The sequence below is a fragment of the Rissa tridactyla genome, chromosome 22, assembly GCF_028500815.1.
Source record: "Rissa tridactyla isolate bRisTri1 chromosome 22, bRisTri1.patW.cur.20221130, whole genome shotgun sequence".
Classification (NCBI taxonomy): Eukaryota; Metazoa; Chordata; class Aves; order Charadriiformes; family Laridae; genus Rissa; species Rissa tridactyla.
In genome coordinates this window covers 5,018,958-5,043,984 of record NC_071487.1, presented here as the reverse complement: position 1 = coordinate 5,043,984, position 25,027 = coordinate 5,018,958, and the positions used below count along the sequence as shown (strand labels likewise).

The 25,027-nt window shown below is 45.3% G+C and overlaps 3 protein-coding genes across 5 annotated transcripts in view; 2 read left to right on the top strand and 1 right to left on the bottom strand.

Moving 5' to 3' along the window:
- SPPL2B (signal peptide peptidase like 2B) overlaps positions 1 to 13,650 on the bottom strand; it is a 34,682-nt gene extending 21,032 nt beyond the window's left edge. For all 3 annotated transcript variants that reach the window (XM_054181671.1, XM_054181672.1, XM_054181673.1), the window contains exons 1-4: positions 13,497 to 13,650; positions 3,812 to 3,931; positions 1,802 to 1,984; positions 1,170 to 1,259 (exon numbers count right to left, since the gene is read on the bottom strand). In XM_054181671.1, coding sequence (XP_054037646.1) covers positions 1,170 to 1,259; positions 1,802 to 1,984; positions 3,812 to 3,931; positions 13,497 to 13,553 — 450 coding nt within the window. In that variant the 5' untranslated portion in view covers positions 13,554 to 13,650. The remainder of the gene's footprint in view (positions 1 to 1,169; positions 1,260 to 1,801; positions 1,985 to 3,811; positions 3,932 to 13,496) is intronic.
- On the top strand, positions 13,649 to 18,150 carry LSM7 (LSM7 homolog, U6 small nuclear RNA and mRNA degradation associated). The gene is made up of 4 exons (XM_054181675.1): positions 13,649 to 13,769; positions 14,101 to 14,191; positions 15,772 to 15,843; positions 17,066 to 18,150. The coding sequence occupies exons 1-4, from the start codon at positions 13,716 to 13,718 to the stop codon at positions 17,206 to 17,208; spliced, it is 360 nt and encodes a 119-aa protein (XP_054037650.1). The 5' UTR covers positions 13,649 to 13,715; the 3' UTR covers positions 17,209 to 18,150.
- Positions 18,151 to 18,287: 137 nt separating this feature from the next.
- Positions 18,288 to 23,045, top strand: LOC128900488 (kelch-like protein 24). Its single transcript, XM_054181674.1, has 3 exons — positions 18,288 to 21,097; positions 21,814 to 22,225; positions 22,443 to 23,045. The coding sequence occupies exons 1-3, from the start codon at positions 20,119 to 20,121 to the stop codon at positions 22,753 to 22,755; spliced, it is 1,704 nt and encodes a 567-aa protein (XP_054037649.1). The 5' UTR covers positions 18,288 to 20,118; the 3' UTR covers positions 22,756 to 23,045.
- The last annotated feature ends 1,982 nt before the right edge of the window (positions 23,046 to 25,027 follow it).

Genomic DNA, 25,027 nt, shown 5'->3' with positions numbered 1-25,027 from the left:
GACAACCAGGGGATCAGGCCCAGTCAGGGCTTGGTATTGGGGCCAGTTCTCTTTAATATCTTTATCAATGATCTGGACCAGGGGATTGAGTGCACCGTCAGTAAGTTTGCAGATGACACCGAGTTAGGTGGGAATGTTGATCTGCTGGAGGGTAGGAAGGCTCTACAGAGGGATCGGGACAGGCTGGACCGATGCGCTGAGGCCAAAGGTGTGAGGTTCAACAAGGCCAAGTGCCGGATCCTGCCCTTGGGTCACACCAACCCCATGAGCGCTCCAGGCTGGGGGCAGAGTGGCTGGAGAGCTGCTGGCAGAAAAGGACCTGGGGGCGTTGGTCGACAGCTGTCTGAATATGAGCCAGCAGTGTGCCCAGGTGGCCAAGGAGGCCAACAGCACCCTGGCCTGTGTCAGGAACGGTGTGGCCAGCCGGACTGGGGCAGTGACCATCCCCTGTACTGGACACTGGTGAGGCCCCACCTCGAGGGCTGTGTCCAGTTTTGGCCCCTCGCTACAGGAGGGACATTGAGGTGCTGGAGTGAGTCCGGAGGCGGGCAACGGAGCTGGTGCGGGGTCTGGAGCACAAGTGCTGTGAGGAGCGGCTGAGGGAGCTGGGGGGGTTCAGCCTGGAGAAGAGGAGGCTGAGGGGAGACCTTCTTGCTCTCTGCAACTCCCTGAAAGGAGGGGGCAGCCGGGGGCGGGGGGTGTGTGTGTGTCTGTCTCTTCTCCCAAGTAACAAGCGATAGGACAAGAGGAAACAGCCTCAAGTTGTGCCAGGGGAGGTTTAGGATAGATATTAGGAAAAATTTCCTCACTGAAAGGGTTATCAAGCATTGGAACAGGCTGCCCAGTGCAATGGTTGAGGCACCATCCCTGGAGGGATTGAAAAGACAGGTAGACGTAGTGCTTAGCAATATGGTTTAGTGATGGCTTTCGTCAGAGTTAGGTTGATGGTTGGACTCGATGACCTGAAAGGTCCCTTCCAACCTGGGCAATTCTATGATTCTAATAACCTCCAAAGAGGACTGCATTTTTTTTCCAAAATATAATAATGTAATCTTCATGAGTACAACTCTCTATAGATTCAAAGCTTTTAAGATGGACTTCAAATACTGTTGAGCAGTGACTCATTTAAATTTGATAATATAAATCCGAGCGTTTGATATCGAGTTTACCTTGCCAATATCTAACATATCAGTATAGCTGAGCAGAGCCACAGGAATATCAATCTCTTCATATTGACTCCGGTTACCCCCAGGAGGAACCTGAAAGACAGTTAAGACCAGGTAAGAATATATTCATTTCTGCAAATAACTGAAGTGGTATTTTGGAAAATATTCTAGAAAGGAACACAATAACAGCAAAATCTCAAAGTCAAAATGTATGCCCGCTTCCAATAAAACGTAAGTCATTAAAGACTGTAACAGCAAAATGCAGCAACCAAACTTCAAGCAATATCTTTTGCACATCAGGGTCATGGTTTTATGACCGATGTGTGCCTCTAGTATTGACTACAGTATTCAAAACTACTAATTTTACAACACATACACTAGTGATGCTCCAGCTGAATCTAAAGCACCAGATTCACCGTGCTCTAGATCTCACCGAACGTAGTTGTATGAGTCAAGAAAACAACCTCCTCCTTTGATTCCAGTATTTTATATGACATAAGGACAATTCTGAGCCCTGTATATATACACATATTACTAAAAGAGGAGCATCGAGTACCAGCAACGAGCACCAAAGACAAGACAATATTTAAAATCAGAGGAGTAACAGCAATATAGAAAGACAGAAGGAGACTTACCAGTCTCTCTCTACTAACAATCAGCAGCCCACGAGCTCCATTTATTTGAGCAAGCCTCACTTTCTCATAGAAGGTGCAATTCCCTCGCATCACCATGGGGATTTGATTATTAAATCCCCCATCGGGTACATCCGAAGGAGAACACAAAACGGATGCTGTCTGATCCTGCAGTTGCAAGAGTGACTGAAGAGAAAGAAATTAGTTAAATACCTATACATAAAATGAAATTATAAAGAGTCAAGAGCAGAAACCACAGAGTTTCTAAAGGGTAATTCAGAACTTTCAAGTAATAGAGTATTCTTGGAAAAACTTGAAAGCTGAAACACTGCTGCCCTCTCTATTACGTAGGGTGCTGCTTTGCTTCACCTCATCGTACAGAATTCTGCTGGTAATAAAATTTGTGTTATGATCTGAACCTGCATTTTGTTTTCTTCAGCACTGCTGCTGTTCTGATGCACGCAGGATACAGGAGGAGCAGAGCAAAGTGTTACAATTGCTAGGTTGGCACAGAGCGGCAGACTGAGATGATGTATAGTTTGAACAGCTAGAAATACAAACACAGGCAGGGGTATAGTAAAAAAGCATAGGCAACAAAAATAAACTTCCAATTTGAAACCAATCATATGCAGTTAGCTGAGATTTTGGATCCTAAGCACGTGGATACTGGATTCTAAGCTGCTTCTCTCACTGCTTGTGATTCAGAGATGTTGCAGGCCTGCCTCAATTCCTTAGTTTTGGCCCTCCTCAGACCCAAAGACACCTACTCTGGTATGTTTACAGCGCAAACACCATTCAAGGTTTTAGAAATAACACCGGCACAAATTGTTCCTTGCAAAACCTGAACAACAAGAAGCATCTTTGCCCAGTTCTATTTTTAAGTCACCGGAAAAATGCAATTGTCTACCAAATAACTGACTGTTGGTGTGAGCTGTGCTGACAGAAGCAGCTCACAGCCCCACTCTTGCTAGGAGTTGAGCTGTTACATTTCAGAAGTGTCAGGGTAAAGTTTTAACCTGAAAAGCTGACACGTATAAAGCTTCGCATTAGAAATCCACAGCTACGTGATACAATACCAAATAATTGTATAACCGACTCTACTGTTTTAGGAGGCAAAGGTAAGGGTCAAGCTGTCAGTAGCTCCAAGCTTATTCAGAAAACTGCAGTCTCCAACCTGGCTCCTACTTCAGAGACAGTAAAATGTCTCTACACACACTTCCTGGTTGTCCAGGTTTCAGGAAAGCTTACCAGCTCTGCCAGAGCGTCACCCAAACGCAGAGTGAGCTCAGGTTGGTGCACTGCATCACCTCAGTTAATAAATTGTATTGCTGCAGTACTGGAGGCAAGGAGAAGGAGGAATAATATGAAAGAAGGGAAAGGTGCTCAACTGGTAGATTAAGGAATACAATGAATAAAATGAGCAGAGCATCAGTCAACTACTTCACATCTTCCCCAATTAGTAGCTCATTCAAAGTCTATTTGCTGATTTCACCATTCAGGGACAGTAACTTTTTCTCACAGAATAGAGTGAAGAATTGACTCAACAGTCAGCTCAAAAGGCTTTGGATAATGCAGCAAAAGCTCGGATCAAACCAGGACAGCTCGACACTGTGACTGCTTATTCCTACGCTTGACAGAACTAGGAACCACTGAGAAAGCACTACAGATCACAGCTCAAGGCCATGTGGTATCTTGTTGTATCATTCTGACACACAAGAACTCCTTGCCAACCACAGGTAACTGCCGTTTTAATTTAATTGATCATGCTGTGCAAAAAGGAAGCTTTTCATTTTGAAACAGAAATAGTAATTACCTCTGCACGCTGCTTGGAAAAAGAACATTGCCATCATTGCCTAGCACTACCTGGGATGATCTTAACAGATAAAAATATTTACTAAGTAGAGCAAAGCAGTTGCTTAAAATTCTTCTAATCCAGGTTAGAAATTATAAGTTTCCCTGTAACAAAGGCATTTTTGAATACATTGCTCTGTCTTTGCTTGACTAGGTACTTACAGCTTTACCCAGATCATGTGGCAAATGGGCCCACTGAGAGTTGAAGAGGATGCAGTAGTCTTTTCCTTTGCTGCTCCCCTTCTCTGAAAGGACGTGTACCATCCCATACTCGCAGTACACCTGAAAACACAACAAAAATTTCACTACAAGAGTTTTAGGTCACATGAAATATCAGAAGTGATGGGTATAACTTGCTGTTGACTTGCCTGCTTTGTATTTTAAAGAAGAACAAAAGAGTCTACAAAGTTTCAGTATCTGCGCAGGGCGTACAGTGGAATTTGTTATTATTTCAATCATACTTCAAACAAAGAATTCAGATACATTAGGCAGATTCCCTCCTACGCAGCAACTAGTCAAAGAATCAACTGAAACCTCATTGAATGTTACTGAATGTGTTTAACAAAACAACAAAAAACCAAAAACCCAAGCAACCAACCCCAAACAACACAGCTAGAATGGTGCATACATGTATATAACCAGAGCAATAGAAAGAAGCTGCATTACTCCAGAACAGATAACAGAGCCAGAATAAGAGGCCTGGTCCCTACCAACTCCTCCAAGTACAGCCTGAAGTAACGATCAATTCCAGATTCACACCTCTCCGAAACTCAGCCTTAAGCACCTTTGCTGTAGGTCTGACAAGACCCCACAGCATCATTGGCTCTCTTTTTTATGTCCTAATTAGCACGTGCAGATTCTCAAGACCACATACGGCATATACTCTTCCCTGCTTCAGTGACCAACAGTCACTGCTGTCAAAACTCCAACAACACTTGGTACAAGAAGTGAATATTACATATCTAAGAGTTATAATTACAGGACTGTAATGGGTCTGGCTGGGATGGAGTTGATTTTCTTCATAGTAGCTGATACGGTGCTGCGTTTTAGACCTGTGACCAAAACAATGCTGATAACTAATGTTTTAGCTGTTGCTGAACAGCGTTTGCATGGTGTCAAGGACTTCTCTGTTTCTCACTCTGCCCCCCTCAGTGAGTGCGCTGGAAGCTGGGAGGGGACACCATCAGTCAGATGACTAAACAAGGAGATACTCCATGCCATATAATGTCATACTCGGCAATATAAAGTGAAAAGAGGGGGTTTTTTTAAGGAGGTTAACCACCTTTTGCTCAGGAACTGGCTGGGAATCAGTCTACTTGTAGGAGGTGGTAAGCAATTGCCTTTGTATCACTCATTTTGTTTTCTTTCTTCTTCTATTTCTCCTTTGCTTATTAAACAATTTTTATCCCAACCCAGAAGTTTTCTGGCTTTTACTCTTCCTTTCTTCTTCCCTCAATGAAGGTGGGAGGACAGGTGAGCGAGCAGCTGTGTAGTGCTTACCTGCCTACCAGGGTTAACCCACAACAAGGTCAGAGAGGCAGAACATGACAGCTTCACTCCAGTTGTTTATAGATAAAATCCCTTCCTTAACTTGAATAATGAGCTTTGGCCACATTTAACTTGATGCTTAGCCTCTGGAACAGAGCTGAGTTGCAGTGGAAGGACCATCTGAACTCTACACCCAAGTCCAGCGCAGGCTGCAGTCCTGAGCTGAAGAACTGGGAACGCTGCCCTCAAAGCCATGGGTGCACCTCACTCACGGTGAGCCGCAGGCTGGGTTCAAACAGAACAACCCGGCCTACCTCTCTTTACTCAAAGCTCTCTTAAAACAGTTACTAATTCCTCAAAGCTTCAAGAGGTTAAAAAAAAAATAAATAAAAAGACTCCATGCAAAGCCTGAGTCTTCCCCTAATCAAGGCGTGCTTGTGGTACAAGTTATTCCCAGTTGATACGCAGCCTGGCTTCAGGTTGGAGCTACATCAGCCTTTACTGCAGCTGCCTCCACACCGCGAGCAGCCCAGGGTAGCACGAATAATCCGAGTTGGCTTAATCACAGAAATGTCACAATTCTCCTGAAGAACTCCAGGAAACTGAAGTAACAGAACCCAGATCCTGTAGGAATTTGGAGAAAGAGAACAAGGACTAAAGACTATAAAAAGACGATGCCAAGAGCAAATGCAAGTTATATCTGTACAAGCTGTTATATAGTCAGGAAAAAATTGACCACACATTAAAGGTAGCATTCTCAAAAGACTGTTTTAGCCCAGTGATTTGGGAATCCAGTGTTTAGGAATACCAAACATTGTTAATGTAACTAGATTCTTCCGATTATAGTTTCTGTATTCCAAGACCATTTGCTTCCTATTGTAAGGGGAAGTTTCTCCATTTTATTGGCATTGTAATTGAAAATAGTCCTTATTAGTACTAAACAAATTTCAAAGTGCTAAATATATATATATATATATAAAAAAATAAAAATTTGAAACATGTACAAGAACCGACCTGGCTCTCACCTTAACTAGTCACACATTTTGTTTCTGGTGAAACACTAACCATTCATTAGTGACCTCATGGCACAGGATGAGCAGAGACCATCAGTTTACCACTGCCACCAGGTTCAGGAAAAAAAAAAAAAAAATATCCAAAAAACCCCCCCAAACAAAAAAAAAAACCTCTCTGTCTTATCTTTCTACCATCCCCCTTCATGTCCTACTGTCCTCTACCCACAGATCCAACTCCTCCCTTCCCAATTTCAGTGCCTCTTCCTCCTGTCCAGCGCTCTTAAATGAAACTGGTCATTGACTGAAAACATGTTTAATTGCTCTATTGCTCCATTTTAATTTTCCCCAAGCAAATTACTTTGTGCCTACCAGAACTGTTGAAACCTTGTTCTGAAGAGAAACACAACGTAACATCCCTAACCGCTTTTGCTACTGAATTAGACAGAAAGTTGCGGCAGACTAATCTGTCAACATCTAGTTTAACATTCATGAGCTAAACAGACTAACGATTTGATAATTATACAGTTACATTCTTACAAATACATCTTACACATTTGTTTCCCCAGGTAGCAGCTGGGAAACAAGATGCTAAAGACAGCTGGGGGCAGCAAGTCATGTCTTAACATGTTTGTTCAAAAATCCATTAAAAGTATCCATCATTCTCATTTCTCCCTCTTTATTTCCAACCCCACTGCACAGAAGTTACGCTGCACCCCTAGGAGACAGCAGGGTAAAAACATGATTTATGGAACACTTCAAAGAATCGTCCTTTAAACATAAACCATCTCCACACTGCCTGGAGGATAAACGATGCCATTCTACTGCAAGATGTCAGCAAAGCAGTAAAGAAATATCATCCTAAAAACCTACAGGAGGTAGAGATTTTTATATTTAGCTCTTTTGTATGTAATTGGTCTTCAGTAACTTACGCAGCAACTTTTTCCTGGTTTTTTTTTTTAATAACATTAGCATTCATTAAGTGCTCTGAAATCTATTACATTTGTCCTGAAGCGTGCTAGACACGGCAGGTTACACTGTTCATTTCAGTGCAGATTAAAGCAACTCAGGCAAAGTGCAAGTTTTCAAGATAGAGCTATTCGTGGAGGAAGGGAGACGCTATTGTGCATATGAGGTAAGAATGCATTTAGCAAAAAACTCCAATGATTTGCCACAGTAGATTTTTTAACTCTTATCTCAGCTATCCAACCATATCAACAAAAGGAAGAAGTACTGAAAAATAATCCATTATTATTATCTTGGACTTTACTTTCAAGAGTAACAAGCCACACAGATCCAAATACAGGCACAGACAAAGGACCAGAACAAAAGTGTTTCCTGCTTATCGTTACAGGATCTGACTGGGCTTAAAAAAACCCAACCAAACAAAACATTGAGTAGATCGGTTTTGAATATTACATATACGATTGCCTCCAAAATTTTCAGGCAGTTTAGCAGGACCTAGATATCTGTAATTGAACAGCTTTATGCATCTGAGAAACAATCAACCTGTACAGTTAAAAGTTTTATAAGACATAAGCTACACCTCTTGAAAACAAGAGAAAAAGAATAGGGTGCGCTGCTACATTTCCATTTAGATAACCATTACTGGAACTCCATAATAATTCCCAGATGGCACACTGAAGACAGTAATACACAATTACGCTTTCTGAGCGACTTAATGGATGTTCTTTAAAGAAATATTAAGGGAGTAAAAGGTTCCTAATGTGAAATGCTCAAAACATTTTAGAAGCTATGTGTTTCTGTGTGCCAAAAGCCAAGTAAAAATCAAGGATGAGAGGAATTAAAAGGAGTATGAGCAGGTCTAAAATCAAAAACGGGTGTACAGAGTTTTAGAAAGCCCATGGAGAATACAGTCCGTGGAGAATATAGATTAACAGACATTTTTACAAAGCAATTATCACTTAGCATCAAAGCACAGTTCTGAAGGCTGTTAACAGCCACTACAAGTTTGTTCTTATCCTCCCACCTAAGCAGAGCCACCGGCGTCAGAGTTTCTTGTTTAAGTACCACAGGGCTTCGATGCTTCCAGTTGTGTTTATACTTATGTCACTAGGTATCAGACAACAAAAGTTCAAAGCAGTGCAGCTTATGCACTGGGATGGTGGCAACATTTATGAAGGTTTTTAGTTCCTAGGGATCACTCCATATCCGAGATTAACCCACAAGAAAGTGTAAACTCCTGTGCAGATCCTACACAATGCCCCAGGGCTCTTTTCCAAGTGTTTGGATATCAAGCCCAGCCTTTTTCAAACAGTGACAGAAAAACAACAGCTGTTGTGACAATACGGTGTTTTGTGATACTTGCTTCTTAGAGTACATATGATTTAGAAAGCACTACAACAAGCTTCAATAGGAACAAGCTCCCTCGTTTCAAATAGCTGGAGTAACTTCTCCACGTAAGTAGGGTATTATCCATTTTCCCTGTATTAATAAGGAGAGAGTATTTGTATTTAAACATTGATTGGTGACATTTAAACACCGATTGACTGATTAAGCATTGTTTGGTGACAGCCAACATGGCTTCACTAAGGGCAAATCATACCTGAAAAATTTGGTGGCCTTCGAGATGACATTACAGTGTTGGTGGATAAGGGAATAGCAATGATATCATCTACCTGGATTGTACACAGCATTTGACGCTACCCCACATTGGCATCCTTGCCTCTAAATTGTAGAGACATGGATTTGATGGATGGACCACTTGGTGGACAAGGAATTGGTTCGATAGCCGCACTCAAAGAGTTGTGGTCAACAGCTCGACGTCCAAGTGGAGACCAGTGACGAATGGCATTCCTCATGGGATGCGTCTCTGTCATCAACATCTCTGTCAGCAACATGGGTGGTGGGATTGAGAGCACCCTCAGCGAGTTTGTTGATGACACCAAGTTGTGTGGTGCAGGCGACATGCTAGAGGGAAGGGATGCCATCCAGAGGGACCTGGACAGGCTGAAGAAGTGGGGCCACGTGGACCTCATGAAGTTCAACCAGGCCAAGTGCAGGGCCCTGCACCCACGTCGGGGCAACCCCCAGCACAAACCCGGGCTGGGGGATGAAGGGATGAAGAGCAGCCCTGAGGAGAAAGACCTGGGGGTGTCGGTGGGGGAGAAGCTCCACACGCCCCGGCACCGTGCACCGGCAGCCCAGAAACCCCCCGCAGCCTGGGCTGCATCCCCAGCAGCGTGGGCAGCAGGGCGAGGGGGGGATTCTGCCCCTCTGCTCCGCTCGGGGGAGACCCCCCTGCAGTGCTGCCTCCAGCGCTGGGGCACTGACAGCAGAAGGACACGGAGCTGTTGGAGCGGGGCCAGAGGAGGCCCCGGAGATGCTGGGAGGGCTGGAGCCCCTCTGCTGGGAGGACAGGCTGAGAGAGCTGGGGGGGTTCAGCCTGGAGAAGAAAAGGCTCCGGGGAGACCTTCCAGTCCCTTCCAGTCCCTAAAGGGGCTCCAGGAAAGCTGGGGAGGGACTCTGGAGCAGGGAGGGGAGCCACGGGACGAGGGGTAATGGCTTCCAACTGGAAGAGGGGAGACTGAGGTGAGATGTGAGGAAGAAATTGTTTGCTGTGAGGGTGGTGAGCCCCTGGCCCAGGTTGCCCAGAGAAGCTGTGGCTGCCCCATCCCTGGTTCAAGGCCAGGTTGGACGGGGCTTGGAGCAGCCTGGGCTGGTGGGAGGTGTCCCTGCCCAGGGCAGGGGAGTGTGATTGGATGGTCTTTAAGGTCCCTTCCAACTCTAACCATTCTATGATTTTATGACTGTTACCAAACAGATCATGTCACAAGCAAGACCTCTGCAAAGCTGGACATCTGCTAGAATCATAGCTTTATGAAGATTGTTGTGTAATTGACACAAAGGGAAGTGTTTCATATAAAGCTGCAAAACAAGGGAATGGTTTTCAGACAACAAAAGCGTAAAGTCTGAGGGCACAACTTAAGAGGCAACTGAGCCAATCTAATTGTTTGTGGCATTAGAAGAGAATGCTTGTTTGCTCTGAACCTCATCAGACCCTTCCATGGTTTATTTAATGCATTAAAAGGGCAGAACATTCCCCAGCTTTTTGGTGAGTGGGTTTTTGTCATGTCGGTGAATTAATGCAGCTCAGAGACAAGCACAGGGGCTTGCAAGTTAAATGACGGAAGAAGGTGGAGAGGAGGAATTCAGCTCACTCATATTTGAAGAAACTACAGTGAGAGTGACCGAGCCACCCCAGTGGCTCATTCTCGTTTGTTCCTCCCTGCCTCTGTCCCCACACTCACCTGGACACCCCATACACTTTTCCCACTTTCATTAGCTGTGAGATGATTTAGTCACCTGAATCTCAGAGAGGTTTAACAGACACTGGGAGCTGTGTTCCTTGAAGAAGGAGTGAACGAGCTATGCCTACTCTTACAGTACATACCACGCAAGACACAGAGCACGAGTTCCCAAGAGCTAGGGTGCGTTCTTTCCCATGAACTGCACTGAACAATTTGGAGACCATCAATAGCAGACAGCAAATTTGCACACAAAGAAAACACTCCTTCAACAAGCACTGTGCAGTGGAGAGAGGTCCATATTCATAATACAACAATTCCATGAGACTAAACTGTCAGCCACCACCGTAATGCAGAATTTCAGACAGTCTTTTAAGCTCTTTGGACCTACATCACAGAGCGCTCTAGTTTTAAATACAGAAACCATCACCTCAACTCAATGTTCTGCTGAAAGCTACTGCAGTGAAGACCAGCTAGATCCAACACGCTCACTGCAGATCATGGTACTGTATTCTTTGTTAGTGAAAGGCTCACGTATATCTGCTATTGTTACAGGGCAACTGAGAGGTAGCAATACCATGAAGGAATGGTTAGAATGAGAGGGAAGTTAAACAAATCGTGAGGACTCAGATACCAAAGCAAGTTCTAAGTGCACATTGTACTTGCATCTATAAGATCACACCCCTCTTTAGGTGTTCCCAGATGAGGACCCAGATTTGGGAGAACCATGCTTCACTAGCCAAGCTGTTCCTTCTCCCTATGTAAATCAGAGTTTAGAAGCAAATGTGGGCACTACCTCACACCACCCTAAGGGAAAAAAAAAATCCTATTATCCTATCTCAAGGAGGGAGATAAACATATATTCCAAATATGCCCAAGAGCACTAATACAAGAGTAAGTCATTGATAATGGGTACAGGTGGTGCACAGCAAACACACACACAACAGCTCATTGTGAAAGCTGTCAGTTTTCTCCCCCAGAATAACCCCACCCCATCCGTCACCGGTGTATCACGGGAGTACAAGCCTATCAGAGCACTCCTCTCTGCCACAAGCGGAGGCTGATGTACTACCTAAAGCCATACCAACACGTGCAAGTCCAAGAGATGTAGAAGTACGGCAAAATACAAGGTATTCAAACAAATTTTAAATGAAACAGCTTGGCTAACAGAAACATATTAGCAGCACAGAGTAAATTTGCTTTTTGCTGCTGCAGCAGGCCTGTTTCAGCACTCCGACCAGCCTGTTCAAAGTTTGCTCCAGTGCGTTAGCGCTATTCCACTGCACAAACATACTGAATGACTTGCTTACAGAAAGGAAGTATGCTGCAACGTATAGAGCTGAAGCCAAGATCTCCAAGCGTCCACCAGTGGACTACCTTACCTGCTGCCCTTCCACATTGTGGTGTGCTCACCTTTTCCAAACTGACGGATCAAACTGACTCTATGCCAGTCATTGACCCATTCTTATATTTTATTAATTTGTGGGGCCTACGCTGGCACTACCAGTCCACTTGAAGCATTAACAGAGATGCCAAAATGGGACATATGGGGAATAAGGAAGGGATGTTGGAGAAAAATAAAGAAGGGGGATGATGGAGAAATAAAAAAAGAAGTAGTTAACCAGCAACTAGACCGTTCTGTGACTAAAGATCACTGGCAAGGATCTGGTAAGGAGACAGGTATGGAAGAGGGAAAAATTAGACTGTCAGGTTAAGATGCTGCACCAATAATACTCAAGAAGACATAGTACTCTCTATATTACTTAACAAACACTTAAGAACTTAAAATGACACTTCAAGATTTTCAGAACACAAACCACCTGAACTTAAAATACAAAAACCACGTATCATGCAATGCAATAGCTAAAAATCCACTTCCTCCTGTATCAGGATTACATGCATACTGTCACACCCTTAAAAATTTATCCCACAAAACTTATTAACATGGCAAATAACGACAACGCAAGACTCAAGACATGCTATGGGGTCAAGTTCAGCACAAATCCCCTCTCTTTTCTGCTGGCTGCCTTCTCAGAGTGAGTTTGTCAGCGGGGATGAACCCACAGCCAAGAGCCACCCCTGCGGCGAGGATCCCAGCCCCAACCCCAGCCACTGGCCTGCACGGCCTTCCCGAAGGGCTGCCTGGAGAGGGCTGCTGCCCCGACAGGGACCCCGCGTTTTAAGAAACTATGAGGAATACGCTGTGAACTATGGAAAGAAAAAGAAGAAAAATGCCCAAGCAAAATCCAAATATATATATATAAAAACAGACTGAGAGAGTTGGGGCGGTTCAGCCTGGAGAAGAGAAGGCTCTGAGGAGACCTCAGAGCCCCTTCCAGTCCCTAAAGGGGACCTACGAGGAAGGACGGGGAGCGACTCTACATCAGGGAGTGTAATGAGAAGACAAGGGGTAACGCTTTCAAACTGAAGGAGGGGAGATTTGGATTGGCTATCAGGAAGAAATTCTTTACTGAGAGGTTGGTGAGGCGCTGGAACAGGTTGCCCGAGGGAAGTTGTGGCTGCCCCATCCCTGCAGGGGTTCAAGGCCAGGCTGGAGGAAGCTTTGAGCAGCCTGGGCTAGTGGGAGGTGTCCCTGCCCAGGGCAGGGGGGTTGGAACTAGATGATCTTTAAGGTCCCTTCCAACCCCAACCATTCTACGATTATAAATGCTGCCAAATGGCGAAGGACACACAACACAGACGTGGGCCTGCAGCCTGGGGTACGAACGCTGCCCTTCTTTCCTCCAGGAAAAGCGGTCGCAGCTCGGTCACTGACGCCCCGCAGAGCGCTCCCCCTCGCTAGGGAGGGCTGAGGCCCCCGCCCGCCGCTGCCGGGCAGCCCGGGCTCCGCTCCGCACCCTCGCGGGCCGGGAAGGGCGGCTCTCAGCCCGAGAAACACTGCCCGACCAAGCGAGGCCACCAGCACTACCACAGGCCCCGCAAAGGCCCCGGACCAGCATCGGGCCGGCGCCCGGCTCTGCCCGCGATCGCTCTCTGCCCGGTCGCTGCCCGCCATCCCAGCGGGGCTCCTCGCCCCGGCGCGGGGCCCAAGGAGCGGCCGGGGCCGGCGCAGCCACTCACCTGCGGCAGAAAATGCAGGAGCAGCCAGACACGGAGCCGGGCCGGCCGCACCGCCATACCGGGTCCACTGCGCCGCCGCCTGCTTTGTTTCCGACCGGACCGGGTCGGGCCCTTCCGCACCGGGTACCAGCGGCCCGCCCCGGAAGTCCCGCCCCACGCTCGTCAGGCGCTGACGGGCTTCGCCGAGGCACAACGTCACTTCTGTCGGCGGCGAATGAAATGGCGAGCGGCGGCGGCGGCGGTGGTGGCGGTGGCGGCGCCGGCAAGATGGCGGTGAGGACCGTGGCGGGTGGCTTCGCCTGAGGAGGCGACCGGGGGCCGGCCCGGCATCCCCGACCGCGGCCACCCGGGGGGGAGCCCGGCCCGGCGCGGCCCGGCCCCGGGGGTTTATGGCCGCGAGTGGCTGTGCCGCACAGGCCCGCGGTGCCCGACCGGTCAGCCCGCTCCTCCTTGGCGCGGAGCCCCGCTTTGGTTGCTCTCCGTAGCCACGGTACACCGAGCGTTATAAAAAGGAGCGTTATGAAGCATCGGTGTAGCCGGGGGGGAAGGGCGAGGCGGGGGAGGGTTCCGTTGAACTCAGGTCGCCCTCGCTCCCCTCCTGTAGGACAAGGAGAAGAAGAAGAAGGAGAGCATTTTGGATCTCTCCAAATACATCGACAAAACGATCCGGGTGAAGTTCCAGGGCGGCAGAGAAGGTGAGCCCAGCCCGGCGGGGATGAGCCCTGTGCCGCTGCAGCACGAAGCTTCATCGGCGTTTTGGCGCGTTTTGGCGCGTTTCCTCGCCCTGCGCCGCCCCGCTCCTGGCTCCCGTGTGCTCACGCTGCTTTTTCTCAAGGAAAGGCAGCGAGTGGCTGGTGCTTTTATTTATTACTGTTTGCTCTTACCGGTGTGAAGCTTATTTCCTTTAACTTTTCCGCTAATCCCCTGGCTGCAATTTTATCTTTGTGTTTCAGCTGTGCACCTCTCTTTCATCTTCTCTTATTAGTTTTCTTCAGCTGTATTGTTTCTTCTGCCTGTTGTGGTTTTTTGTTTTTTTGTTTTTTTGTTTTTTCTTTTGCACTGTAAAGGGTGCAGCAAAGAAACATTTATGGATGTTGCGATCAATACGCCTCTCATCCCTTTCATCTCTCAACATCCTAAATACGCCTGGCGTTCATAGATTGTTTCAATATATTTCACCATGTCATTCCATCGCTCTCGAGGCTCTTAACATCGTTGTTTTCCCCCCCCTTGCTTGCTCCCCTGCCGCATCTACAGCGATCCGTCCCGGTAGCTCTCTGTCCAGCCGATAGTGCCACCTGCAGAGCGCTTCTTTGAAAGTTAACAGCGTGCTGCGAGGGAGATGCTCAGCCGAAGCTTTTGCAAAGCAAACTCGGTGTGCTTTTAAAAAAAATCTCATTTAAAACTCCACAAGGACTTGGTGCTTACAAGGCTTTGGAAATTACTTGGACTTCTTAGTGATAAGTGTGAGTTTTGGGGTGGGGGTGGGCTGGTAGTTGTAGTTTTTGGGCAGTTGACAGTTCCCCTGAATCTAGCAGTTTAGATTTTCTTCTCAAAAACAAACAAACAAAAAAATCATTCCAAGTTCCTTTATGATCTTCATACAACACCTGGGACTGTATGAGTCTCCACTTTGATTTGGGATGTTAGCAATGATGTTAATGCTATAATTAACAAGTATTTTTCCAAATTGGGAAACGATTCTGTGTAGTCTTGTGTTTTATGTAGTCTTGAGGAATCATGTTCTTTTTTAGGACAAAGTGCTTGTCTGCCTACAGTGCATTCCGATGTAAGCAGAGTTTATGCTAAAGAGATTATGTTCCAGGAGGACACCTGGAAGATGGGTTTTCTGAAGGAGGCACTTCAAAATATTGTAGTCTTGCCTCATTTTTTGCCATACCCCTTCGCTTATTTGGATTTGGGTTTGTGGTTTGGGTTTTGGTGTTGTTTTTTTTTTGCAGTGTGACTGACATTGATTTGTTATGATGAAATATTAAAATGCCCCTGAAATTGGCTGAAAAAAATGTTAGTGTCTTGAAGATCATTTTGAAGAATTGGTTGAAAAACCTGTAAGTTTCAGTTGGCACAGCACGAAGCGGGTTATTGTGCATTTGCATTTTCATAAAGAGGGCACCGTTTAATATCTCTGATCTCATTTGCTTGATAGCCTTGCTTGAAAGGAGGCTGGAGAACTGAATGTGTCCTTCGTGCAGTCTTGTGTTGCTGTTTATCTGGTTTGGTCTCTAATTATTGTTTTGTGTGTGGTCTTCTATAGCAAGTGGTGTCTTGAAAGGATTTGACCCTCTTCTGAACCTTGTGCTTGATGGTACCATTGAATATATGCGAGGTAAGTGATATGCTCTCTGTGTGAAGCTTGCTTCCCCCCAGTCCCCAAGAGTAATTTTCTTAACAGAAATCGTGCGGCTCAGAGAGTGAGTAACCAGAAGCTGCAGGTTGATGTCATCCGAGACATGTTTGTCAAACTGAGACATGTTTCTGATAACGAAGTTGCAAAGAAATGGATAAGGTAACAGAAGTTAGGTTAAGGACGTTCCCTGTGGTAGGACATTTTTAGTCGTCCTTGCTTGAGCTCCGCTATAACTCGTTTGGCGCTCTTGTCTCTAAAGCTTGAATGAAGTAGCGCGTGTCTCTTCAGATAAGGCCATTGCCTTTGTTTATGCTGGTGAAGGGTTGCCGGTTTGCTCAGAGCAGGAAAAGCATTTCAGTAAGAGCGATTCTCTGACTGTCATGAACTCTACTGCAAATGCAGTTTTTGCGCTTCTGGGGAACTAAAGCCTTATGGCTTCTTAGAGCTAATAGAGCTGCAGGGTTGGTTTTTTTTTTTTTTTCTCTCTATTTGTTTCTTTTTCCCATTCAAGGATAAATACTCACATTTCCCTTTCTCCTCTCTGCAAAAAAAATTATCATATGATAGGACAGCGTCTTTAAAGAGTATTCTTTTGCCTGCTTACAAGGAAGTATCTGCAGCTTTAATTTTGCTTTTAGAAGGGAGTTTTAAAAGATTAATGTAGTGCATTTTTATTGAACGTATTGACATCTGAAGGAGGGTAGAATTGGCTATTCCTGTGTTGTTTATCTGTGTGTCCCCATCCACAGCCTTTTTTGGCTCAGTCTGGGAACAGACTGGTGCATTCTGTACTTAGTGCATTTTGAAGTCAGAGCCTTTTTATGATTTGCATTGATCCCAAAATGTTTACCGATAATGGCATTTGAACTGGCATCAGGAACTTTTTTAATCACTTGTATGTGTGCTTTTGATTATATGAATGAAAAGGCCTTTGGAGTCTTTAAAAGATAAGTGTTCCACTTTGCATGCACAGTGAAGTTCTTTATTGCTCACTGTGGCATGTGCTGCTTTGAAAATTAGTAAATCAGTAATGTCTTGAAGACATCAGATATTACTGCTGCATCACTTTTATAGCCGACATGTTCAGTAAAACAACGCAGAGACGCTTGGAAAAAAGAACGTATGTCTGCCTTTTGAAGTTGGTGGAATTTGGTTTCTTTTCCTTACGTTGTCATTGTAACTGTGGCACTCTGCTTTTCAGATCCAGATGATCAATACAAATTAACAGAAGACACACGTCAGCTGGGACTTGTGGTCTGCAGGGGGACTTCTGTGGTTCTTATATGTCCGCAGGATGGAATGGAAGCTATTCCAAACCCTTTCATTCAGCAGCAAGATGGCTAATGCTTTCTTTGGGTTCTCTCTGAAGACTTCCAGGGTGCAAATCATCGTCAAAAATTATCAGTGTGTGAGGAGGTTCCTGTTTTGGGGGAGGAGTTTGTATGTGTGTTTGTTAGTGTAAAAGAATGGTCGACTTTTATTTTTGTGGCTTTCCATAAATGATGAGAGGATTGGGCATGGTGTGTAAGAAGTAAGCTCTGATTTTTATTTTTTCCCCCAAACAAATGTGTAACTGCGTTGTTTAGAGCTGACAGAGAGAATATACTGTCATGGAATTGTCTGAGACCTTCTTGATCTTGTGAGATTTGAAACCACCACATAAAATTAGTAGAGAATGCCCTGATGAACACTGGTTATATTATTTACATTTTTGAATACATTAAAAATGTATTTAATCTAAAGCCTACATACATTAGAACACGTTTCTTTTCCTCTTAGGTGTCAGTACTCAGCTGGGCAGCGTTGTGTTGTAGTCTTCCTGCTGTTGAGTTCAGTCTCTTGCCTGCTTGCTCTAGTGCATGCAGGAAAATGACTTTCCTTGGATAGTACCTTGTCATCACCTTTACAAGCTGTGTAACTAAGAAGATCTTTTCTAGCACTTGTTCCAGATCTTACGGGCTGTGACCTGTGTATCAGAAGGCTTCTGCCCTTTCTACAGAAGGACTGGACTAGCTTCTAGGATGATTCTTGGCTGAGTGACATGAACTTTATGGAAGTACTATTCAATACTTGGAATTTTAGGGGAAGAGTATTTAAGATCCTGATGTTCAACTGTAGGCAGTGTCTGGAAGTACTGTATATTTTTTTTATATTGTAGCTGTCCACTTGTGGTTCTGCTTGTTATAACTTGATTTGTAAGTAAACATTTTCATTTTTTTTATACTGCAGAAATAGCAAGATTTGAGGAGTTTTCAGTGAATAAACAGAAATTGATGCGTTCCTAAATGTCTGGTTTTTAGTCTGAAAAAGTGCTCTACAGCTGAGACCGCAGTTCTCCATGGTTGTTGATCTAAATGAAATTTGTTCAGGAGGTTTTAAGCCCAGCAAAATCAGGAGGGGACCAGATCAGAAGCCGTGTTCCACTCTTAAGACAGGAAATTGATGACTTGTGCATTTCTGTTAGGCATTTTGAAGACTCCCTCGTAGAGGATATGTGCCTGTCAGCTGTATGTAACCTGCTTCTGCCACCTGCTTTTCCTGAGGACCATTTATGAGGAGGCTGTGGCAGAGTGAATAGTTTTGGTGGCAGCAGCGATCTTGTTCCCAGAGGCTGTCAAGAAAGTGTGCCAAGGGCAGGTTTATTGTCTGTTCATTTTGGCAACAGCGCCATGCTCCCATTCGGTTCCTGGGTCAGCTCTGAAATGGACGGGAACTTGAAGTATACAAATTCCACTTCAGTGTATCCCGCTTTTCCAGGCGGCTATGAAGCTAGGGACCAGTTGTATTGTGTGGCATATTGCCTGTGTAAAATGGAGTGCTTCTGGATTTTAATCTAGGGGTTCATTCTTTGAGTGCTTCACAGAGCTGTCTGTAGAGCCATGCTCCTTCCAACACACTATTTTTCTAACACTACAAAGCTTGTTCTTCGTGCAATTGTGCAATTCAAGAGAGGCTCCTTATTTAGAGTGTTCAGAGCAGAATTTGCTCGCCATCAGCCTGAGTGGTCTTGAACTGTCCCTTAGGGGGGAGGCTGCTGGTTTGATAGCAATTACATGCGGACCCATCCCGGCGCTGTCTTGTTTTCTGAGCGTAGCATCAGAAACAGACCTGTTGAAGCTCTCTTGAGTGGATTTAAGGATCTAAATGCAGAGGGTACAGAGACATCTGCCTGAAGTGATGTGCCAAATGCGTAAACTCTGGAGGGGGGTGTGTTTCCAGCATTTCCTGCTCAGTTAATAGGTTGCTCAGTCTTCATTGCAAGACAGAAGTTCTTTTCTGCAGTGCAGACTTCTGGGTTATATCTGGGAGTCGAGTACCTGAAAATAAGAATGTGAAAATGATAGCTGAATTTTAAATGTGTATATGCTTTTCTATTGGATTAATTCCTAAATGTGACGCACTATAAAGCCATTTGTATCAGCAGTTTTGCAGAAGCCTCTTCCAGAAATGCAGGAGGGAACCTCCAGGGGAAAAAAAGGCGCTCTTGATCCAGATAGCGCCATTCTGCTTGCTGAACTCCACTGAGAAATGGGACTGGGTCTTGCTGGGATGGGCCCTTTGGGATAAGGGACACTGGTTCAAGGTCACTGTGCAAATCTCTCCACTTAACAAGCTTGATCTAAACGCTTTGGAAAAACTCAGTGTGGAATCAGCGAGCTGTTGCTTGTGCTGTGAATGTATTTATTTAGTGCATTGAGATTGGGGACGACCAAATACGTGACAGCCATCTGGGTTTGAATGTGGGGGGCTCATTCCTTCCCCCATCTCTTATTAAAGTATAAAGTTAAATATATATCAAATACTGCAAGCAGTCTGGAATTTGATATTAAACTTGAACTGATGAAGGATGTTGCTTGGGGAAATCGGTGTGTTTTCCCAGGAAGCCTCAAGCTTTCCTGTGTTTTTGATTTGCAAAAGTGGGGTATTTTTATCCAAATGGATTCAATGTTATTCTACCACTTCTTGATACTTAGTGCTTAGGAAGGTTTTGGTTGTTTCTCCTCTTTCCTCGTAGCCCAGGCTCTTTGCTTGGCTAACAGCTCCCCTAATTTGCTGTGGTCTTACCTGGCTAAGGTAGATGCCAATTAAATCTGCATTTTTTCGGTCATGCAGCTCTCCTGCTATTGCTGCTCTGAAAGCAGGAAAGACTGAAGAGTAAAGCAGGAGGGTAGAAAACACATTCTATTTTTAGGAAAAGATTGGCTTATCTTGTATTTGCCATAGCTAGGGGGATAATGTTTCCAGAGACCTCACATGCTTAACGGCTGCATAAAGGCTGGGTTAATTTTAACTGCCTGGCAGTCAGGAAGCATGGAACCTGCACAAGAACCCGAGGAGCTGGAACCTCAGACAGAAACGATTGCAGACACAATTCTTGAGGTTGGAGAGAGACTCTTTCAGGTCAGCCGTAGGGTACTTTCAGTACACAGTCGTTATTTTGAAGCCATGTTTTTTGGGGGGGCGAGAGAGAGCTCTGAACACCACATAGTGATCAGAGGGATTGACGCAGTGCCTTTTCAGGCACTACTTGAGTTCACTCGCACAGCCCAAGTGTTTATAGGTCAAGAAAATGTGACCAGCTTACTGGAAACAGCTGATTTTTTTCAGTTTGACAGGGTGAGACTGTTGTGTGAGAAATTTCTGGAGAGAGAACTGCATGTTTCCAACTGCGTGGGCCTGATGACCTACTCGGAGCAATTTGCCTTTATAGATTTGTATGCGTCTGCTATGAATGTGGCTCTCACTCACTGGGGGGATGTGATGTGCCAGGAAGAATTTAAGGCACTACCCAAAGAAATGCTGATGCAGCTTCTAAAAAGCGATGACCTCTTCGTTTTGCGAGAAGATGTGGTTTTTGACAGTATTATGAGGTGGATAATGGAGGACCCAGCAACGAGAGAGGAAGACTTTCTGGACTTGGTGGGCGAAGTCAGGGTCACTTTTCTGAGCTTGTCCTTCCTTGATATCTTGGTGAAACGCAGCAAGCACCCTGGAGAGACAGATACCTTTTCCAGACTAATAAAGAAGTTAGACAGCTGTCCTCCACCCAGCTGGCAAAATACAGAACTGCGTCCTTATGCTGGTCGGAGCTATGACACCTTATATGTTCTGGGAGGAAAGCATGACAAGGAACAGCAAGAATTATTTCTTTTTCAACCTAAAACAGGGACCTGGCAGGCTTGTTCTCCACTGCAGCGCAGGAACCTCACCCAATATGCAGTGGCAGCAGTAGGTAACTTACAGAGAAGTGGGACTGAGCAAGTCCAAACAGAAGTTGAGACCCAAATGCAGGGAGTTGGCTGCTTCCCCTGTAAAACCGCATTATTCAGTGTTGCTAAAACTTCATTCATATTTGTGTTCATATTCATTCGAAGAATGGTTTTGTTTTCCTTGGTCCTGGGAGAATCTTGGACAAGCTGAATAGCAGAAACTATTGAACTCCTTAGATTAGCTTTATCTGGAGTGAGTCTAATGACTTCACTTTAAGAAGGATATTTTTTTGGCCTTCTCTTTCCTGGTGGTTTTGGCAGATGGTAGCTTCTGATTTATAGTTGCCGTTAAGTTAAACTTACCCATGGATGTTGCAAAATCTTCATACTTAAAGACTTTGAAGACAACTCAATACCATGGCTTCCCTTATTTAGTGTTGGTGATAGTCCCATTTCAAGTGGGAGTTTGGCCATGAGATCCCCAAGGGTTCTCCCAGCCAGTGTTTCCATGATTCCCTCCAAGAGTGGGAGCAGACTTGGAAGGACTTGCTGTATCTTGCAGGTTGGCATATCTGTGCAGATGAGGAATAAAATACTGCAAACTGATACAAAGAGCAGTAATTTTCTCTGCTCACCTTGGGCCTCATCAGTACAGCCCAGGGGAAAAATGAGAGCCATAGTTCCCAGGAGCAATTTTCAGCCTTTGTATAACTGGTACTTTTCTCCACTGTCTTTCCAGGGAGCTTCCTTTTTGTGACAGGAGGATATTTCCGGGATGGGTTTGTGTGGTATAGTGTGGATTGGGTGCTTATCTACAACTGCTTGGACAATAGCTGGCTGGAAGGGCCTGCCATGAAGAAGTCCCGCAATAGCCATTGTGCAGTAGGTGCAGGGCTCTACCTGTATGTACTTGGAGGGAACACAGATGAAGGGATAATCCCAGCAGTGGAGCGCATGGCTTTGATGGAGTCAGAGTGGGAAAGCATGAGTCCTATGGCTCAACCTGTGGAGAGAGGAGATGCGGTCAGTGTGGGAGCCAGGATCTATGTGGTCTGTGGCCTGGATGAAAATGGACACGTATATGATGGAGTGCAAAGGCTGAACACAGAGACGGACAGCTGGGATGTCATCTCATTCTCCCCGCTTCCAAGGTAAGAAATAATTTTCTGGGACCTGGCAGGAGAAGAAAGGTTCTAGTGTTGTTCCTGCTCCAAGAAGAAGTTGGACTGGAGAAATCCAGAAGGCGTGCCCCACCGACACTTTTGTGGTTCTCTGTTTGAATAGGACTCTTGATATGAGGACCAAGGTCACACTGAATATTTCGGGGGCCAGATCTTTCTGTTGATTCTCATTAAGGGTTTCTTCCAGGTATGACCTCCGCATCACATCGCTGAACGGTGCTCTGTACACCATAGGAGGGGGAGCTTTTCGATTTGATGTGGAGACCGATGAATGGACCCAGGTGGATGAGGAATGCTTGTCCCAGAAGTTCTTCATGGGATGCAGCACTGCGAATGGACGAATTTATCTCCTTGGACAGAGGAAGGGGAACAGTGCTCTCCCCGTTGTAATCATCTTTGATCCCTACATTGACACGTGCCAGGTCATAGATAACAAACTCCCTTGCCCCCTTCCTATTCATGGGTGTGTTTCTGTGAGAAGATTTGATACATGGGCATGAGCGATGCCAGATCCAGCATAGCCGAAAGGAAAAAGTCGTGTGTTGTGCAGCTGATGGGAGTTAGGTTGCGTTGTTTGGTCTGTGAATTTTTTTTAATTTTGAAAATAGATCTGTTCCTTCAAAACTTTGTCTTTTGTTTCTACCTGGCAAATGAACTTGAAGCAAAAGCCAGTGAAACCTTGGTGTCTACACAAAGGTTGCAGGTCATTATTGAAAATAATGGTCAGCGTTGTTATCGTACATAAACTCCTTCAGGTCGATGCTAAATAAAGGGCTGCTCTGACCTTTGACCTCTGTGTCTCTGTCCTTTGAACAGCTGGGAGAGACAGGGAAGTCTTTGCATCGGTGTTAGAAAATAGTGTAGTAGGAGTAAAATAATAAATGGAGTGTGTGTCACGGGAATCTTCAGCAGGATATATGAGCTCTTAGTGCTGTAGGACAGAGCCAAAAAACCCCAAACCCAAACAACCACTGCAGTCAACCCAGTATTAGTATCATTATAGCCTGAAATAAGCAAGTTTCCCAGGTTATGTCATTATGGTTAAAATTACCTTTTTTCCAGGCTGGAGAGCACCACAGCAGGAGGGAGGCTATTCTGGATTTATGCATTCAGGTATGTGATGATAACTATTTGCAAACTGGGGCACTTAAAGAGTCTTGCTTGAGTTTCCTTAGTGCCCTTTGGGTTCTTTGCTGTACTGGCCCAGAAGAAAAATCACTATCCCAAATGAGGGTGCAAGGAGCTAGGGACCTGCACGTAGCCTTAATTAAAGACTGCGTGCGAGGAAGAGGGTTTGGTGGACTTAGTACAGCAGTAGGGGATAGATCTCCAAGGGTGCTCAGCCTCCCAAGCATGGAGAAGCTGAGAGAATGGCTGCCACAAAGTCTGCTTGACTGGGCGAGAAGGGGAGAGTGCAACAGCACTGACCCGGGGGGTTGCACTACAAGTGTTACTGTCATCTGCGTTAGCAGAGTCTGTTCTTTGATGTGACGCAGCGATGTTGAAAGGAAAAATGTTCCTGAACCGCGTGATTGTCATCTCCAGAGAATGGGATAGGCCTTAAAAACCAAGAGGTGTTGGTCAAACGCCAACTCTACCACTGTGAGAGCTATGTCAGGGTGACAGGAGATAGTCTATCCGGGCCTGCGAAGGTGGAGCCCTCTCAATCCAGGTTGGCTTCCGCTCCTTGGCTCTAGTCCATCTCTCAGCCTCCAGCCGGGCTGTGGCATCGCCAGCTCTGTGCACTGAGAGCAGAGCGGGCGCTTCCCCGCAATGAAAGGCTGGGCCTGTTCTGTGAGTCCAACGGCCGTTGGACTCTTGTGTTCTGAAGGCTATATGAACCTTTTAAAAGCTGAGATTCTCCTGTATCATTTAGGGCTTTAATAGAAAACATCATCCCTGGGGGACAGGGTGAAATAATTCCTGGGCAAACCCTTACACCGGGTATCCTAACGAGGGGTCTTGCACTCCCAGCAAAGTACAGCTACTTGGGGCTCGGCGACATCCTTCTTGGGGCCGGTGTCTCGCAGAGATAGGTGTATGTGTTTCAGCATTACTTCCTGCAGGTCTGAATGTCAAAATCCTTCAACAGAATGCTGGCTCAGTTCCTTCTGCCTTTCTCCTGCACATCTTTCCTGACTTTATTCATATTTTGCCTTGCGTAGGTCCCATGTGGGAGATGGGCCATGGTTCTTCACAGCGGTGTGCTCTAGTTACGCCGTACTTCATTCCCCACCTCTTTGCGTTTCTCAGAAACGGTTTCCCCCTAGTATGTGTGTAAAATGTGTCAGATGCCTTGGAAGCATACTCAAAGCCTGAGTAGAAAATGTATTTTGAAGACAGTGTTTGCAGGTTTCTGTATATTGTTTATGGACATACACATATACGGAGATTTATCTGTCCTCGGCATTTTCTGAGCCTTGGAGTTAGCAGTGATGTCAGACCTCCAGCAAGTTTCTGAGAAGATTTTCCCACTGACATAAGATCTGATGTTCTAAAAAACTTCTGCATCATGCAAAATCTAGGTAAAACAGACTCATTGGTTTAGGCGTAATTACTTTTTACGTTGACTTTAAATTTTATGGTCTACTATAAATTCTGAAAAAGACATCAGGTACAATATATTACAAAGTGAAAAGTCATCTAACCCCTGAAGTAACCCATTAAAATGTTCGTATCGCAACGCTCTTATTTTCCAATTTTGAAAATGAAACCTCAACAAAATGAAGATGTCTAAATGGAAAATTTGCGCAGGGATTAAATTACAATTTC

Bases quoted from the DNA above. Each gene is read 5' to 3' on its own strand.
- LOC128900488 (XM_054181674.1), top strand. From the start codon at position 20,119: ATGCTTAACGGCTGCATAAAGGCTGGGTTAATTTTAACTGCCTGGCAG. The intron at 21,098-21,813 runs GTAACTTACAGA...CTGTCTTTCCAG, and splicing joins ATATGCAGTGGCAGCAGTAG to GGAGCTTCCTTTTTGTGACA. The intron at 22,226-22,442 runs GTAAGAAATAAT...GGTTTCTTCCAG, and splicing joins TCATTCTCCCCGCTTCCAAG to GTATGACCTCCGCATCACAT.
- LSM7 (XM_054181675.1), top strand. From the start codon at position 13,716: ATGGCGAGCGGCGGCGGCGGCGGTGGTGGCGGTGGCGGCGCCGGCAAG. The intron at 14,192-15,771 runs GTGAGCCCAGCC...GGTCTTCTATAG, and splicing joins GTTCCAGGGCGGCAGAGAAG to CAAGTGGTGTCTTGAAAGGA. The intron at 15,844-17,065 runs GTAAGTGATATG...TCTGCTTTTCAG, and splicing joins TACCATTGAATATATGCGAG to ATCCAGATGATCAATACAAA.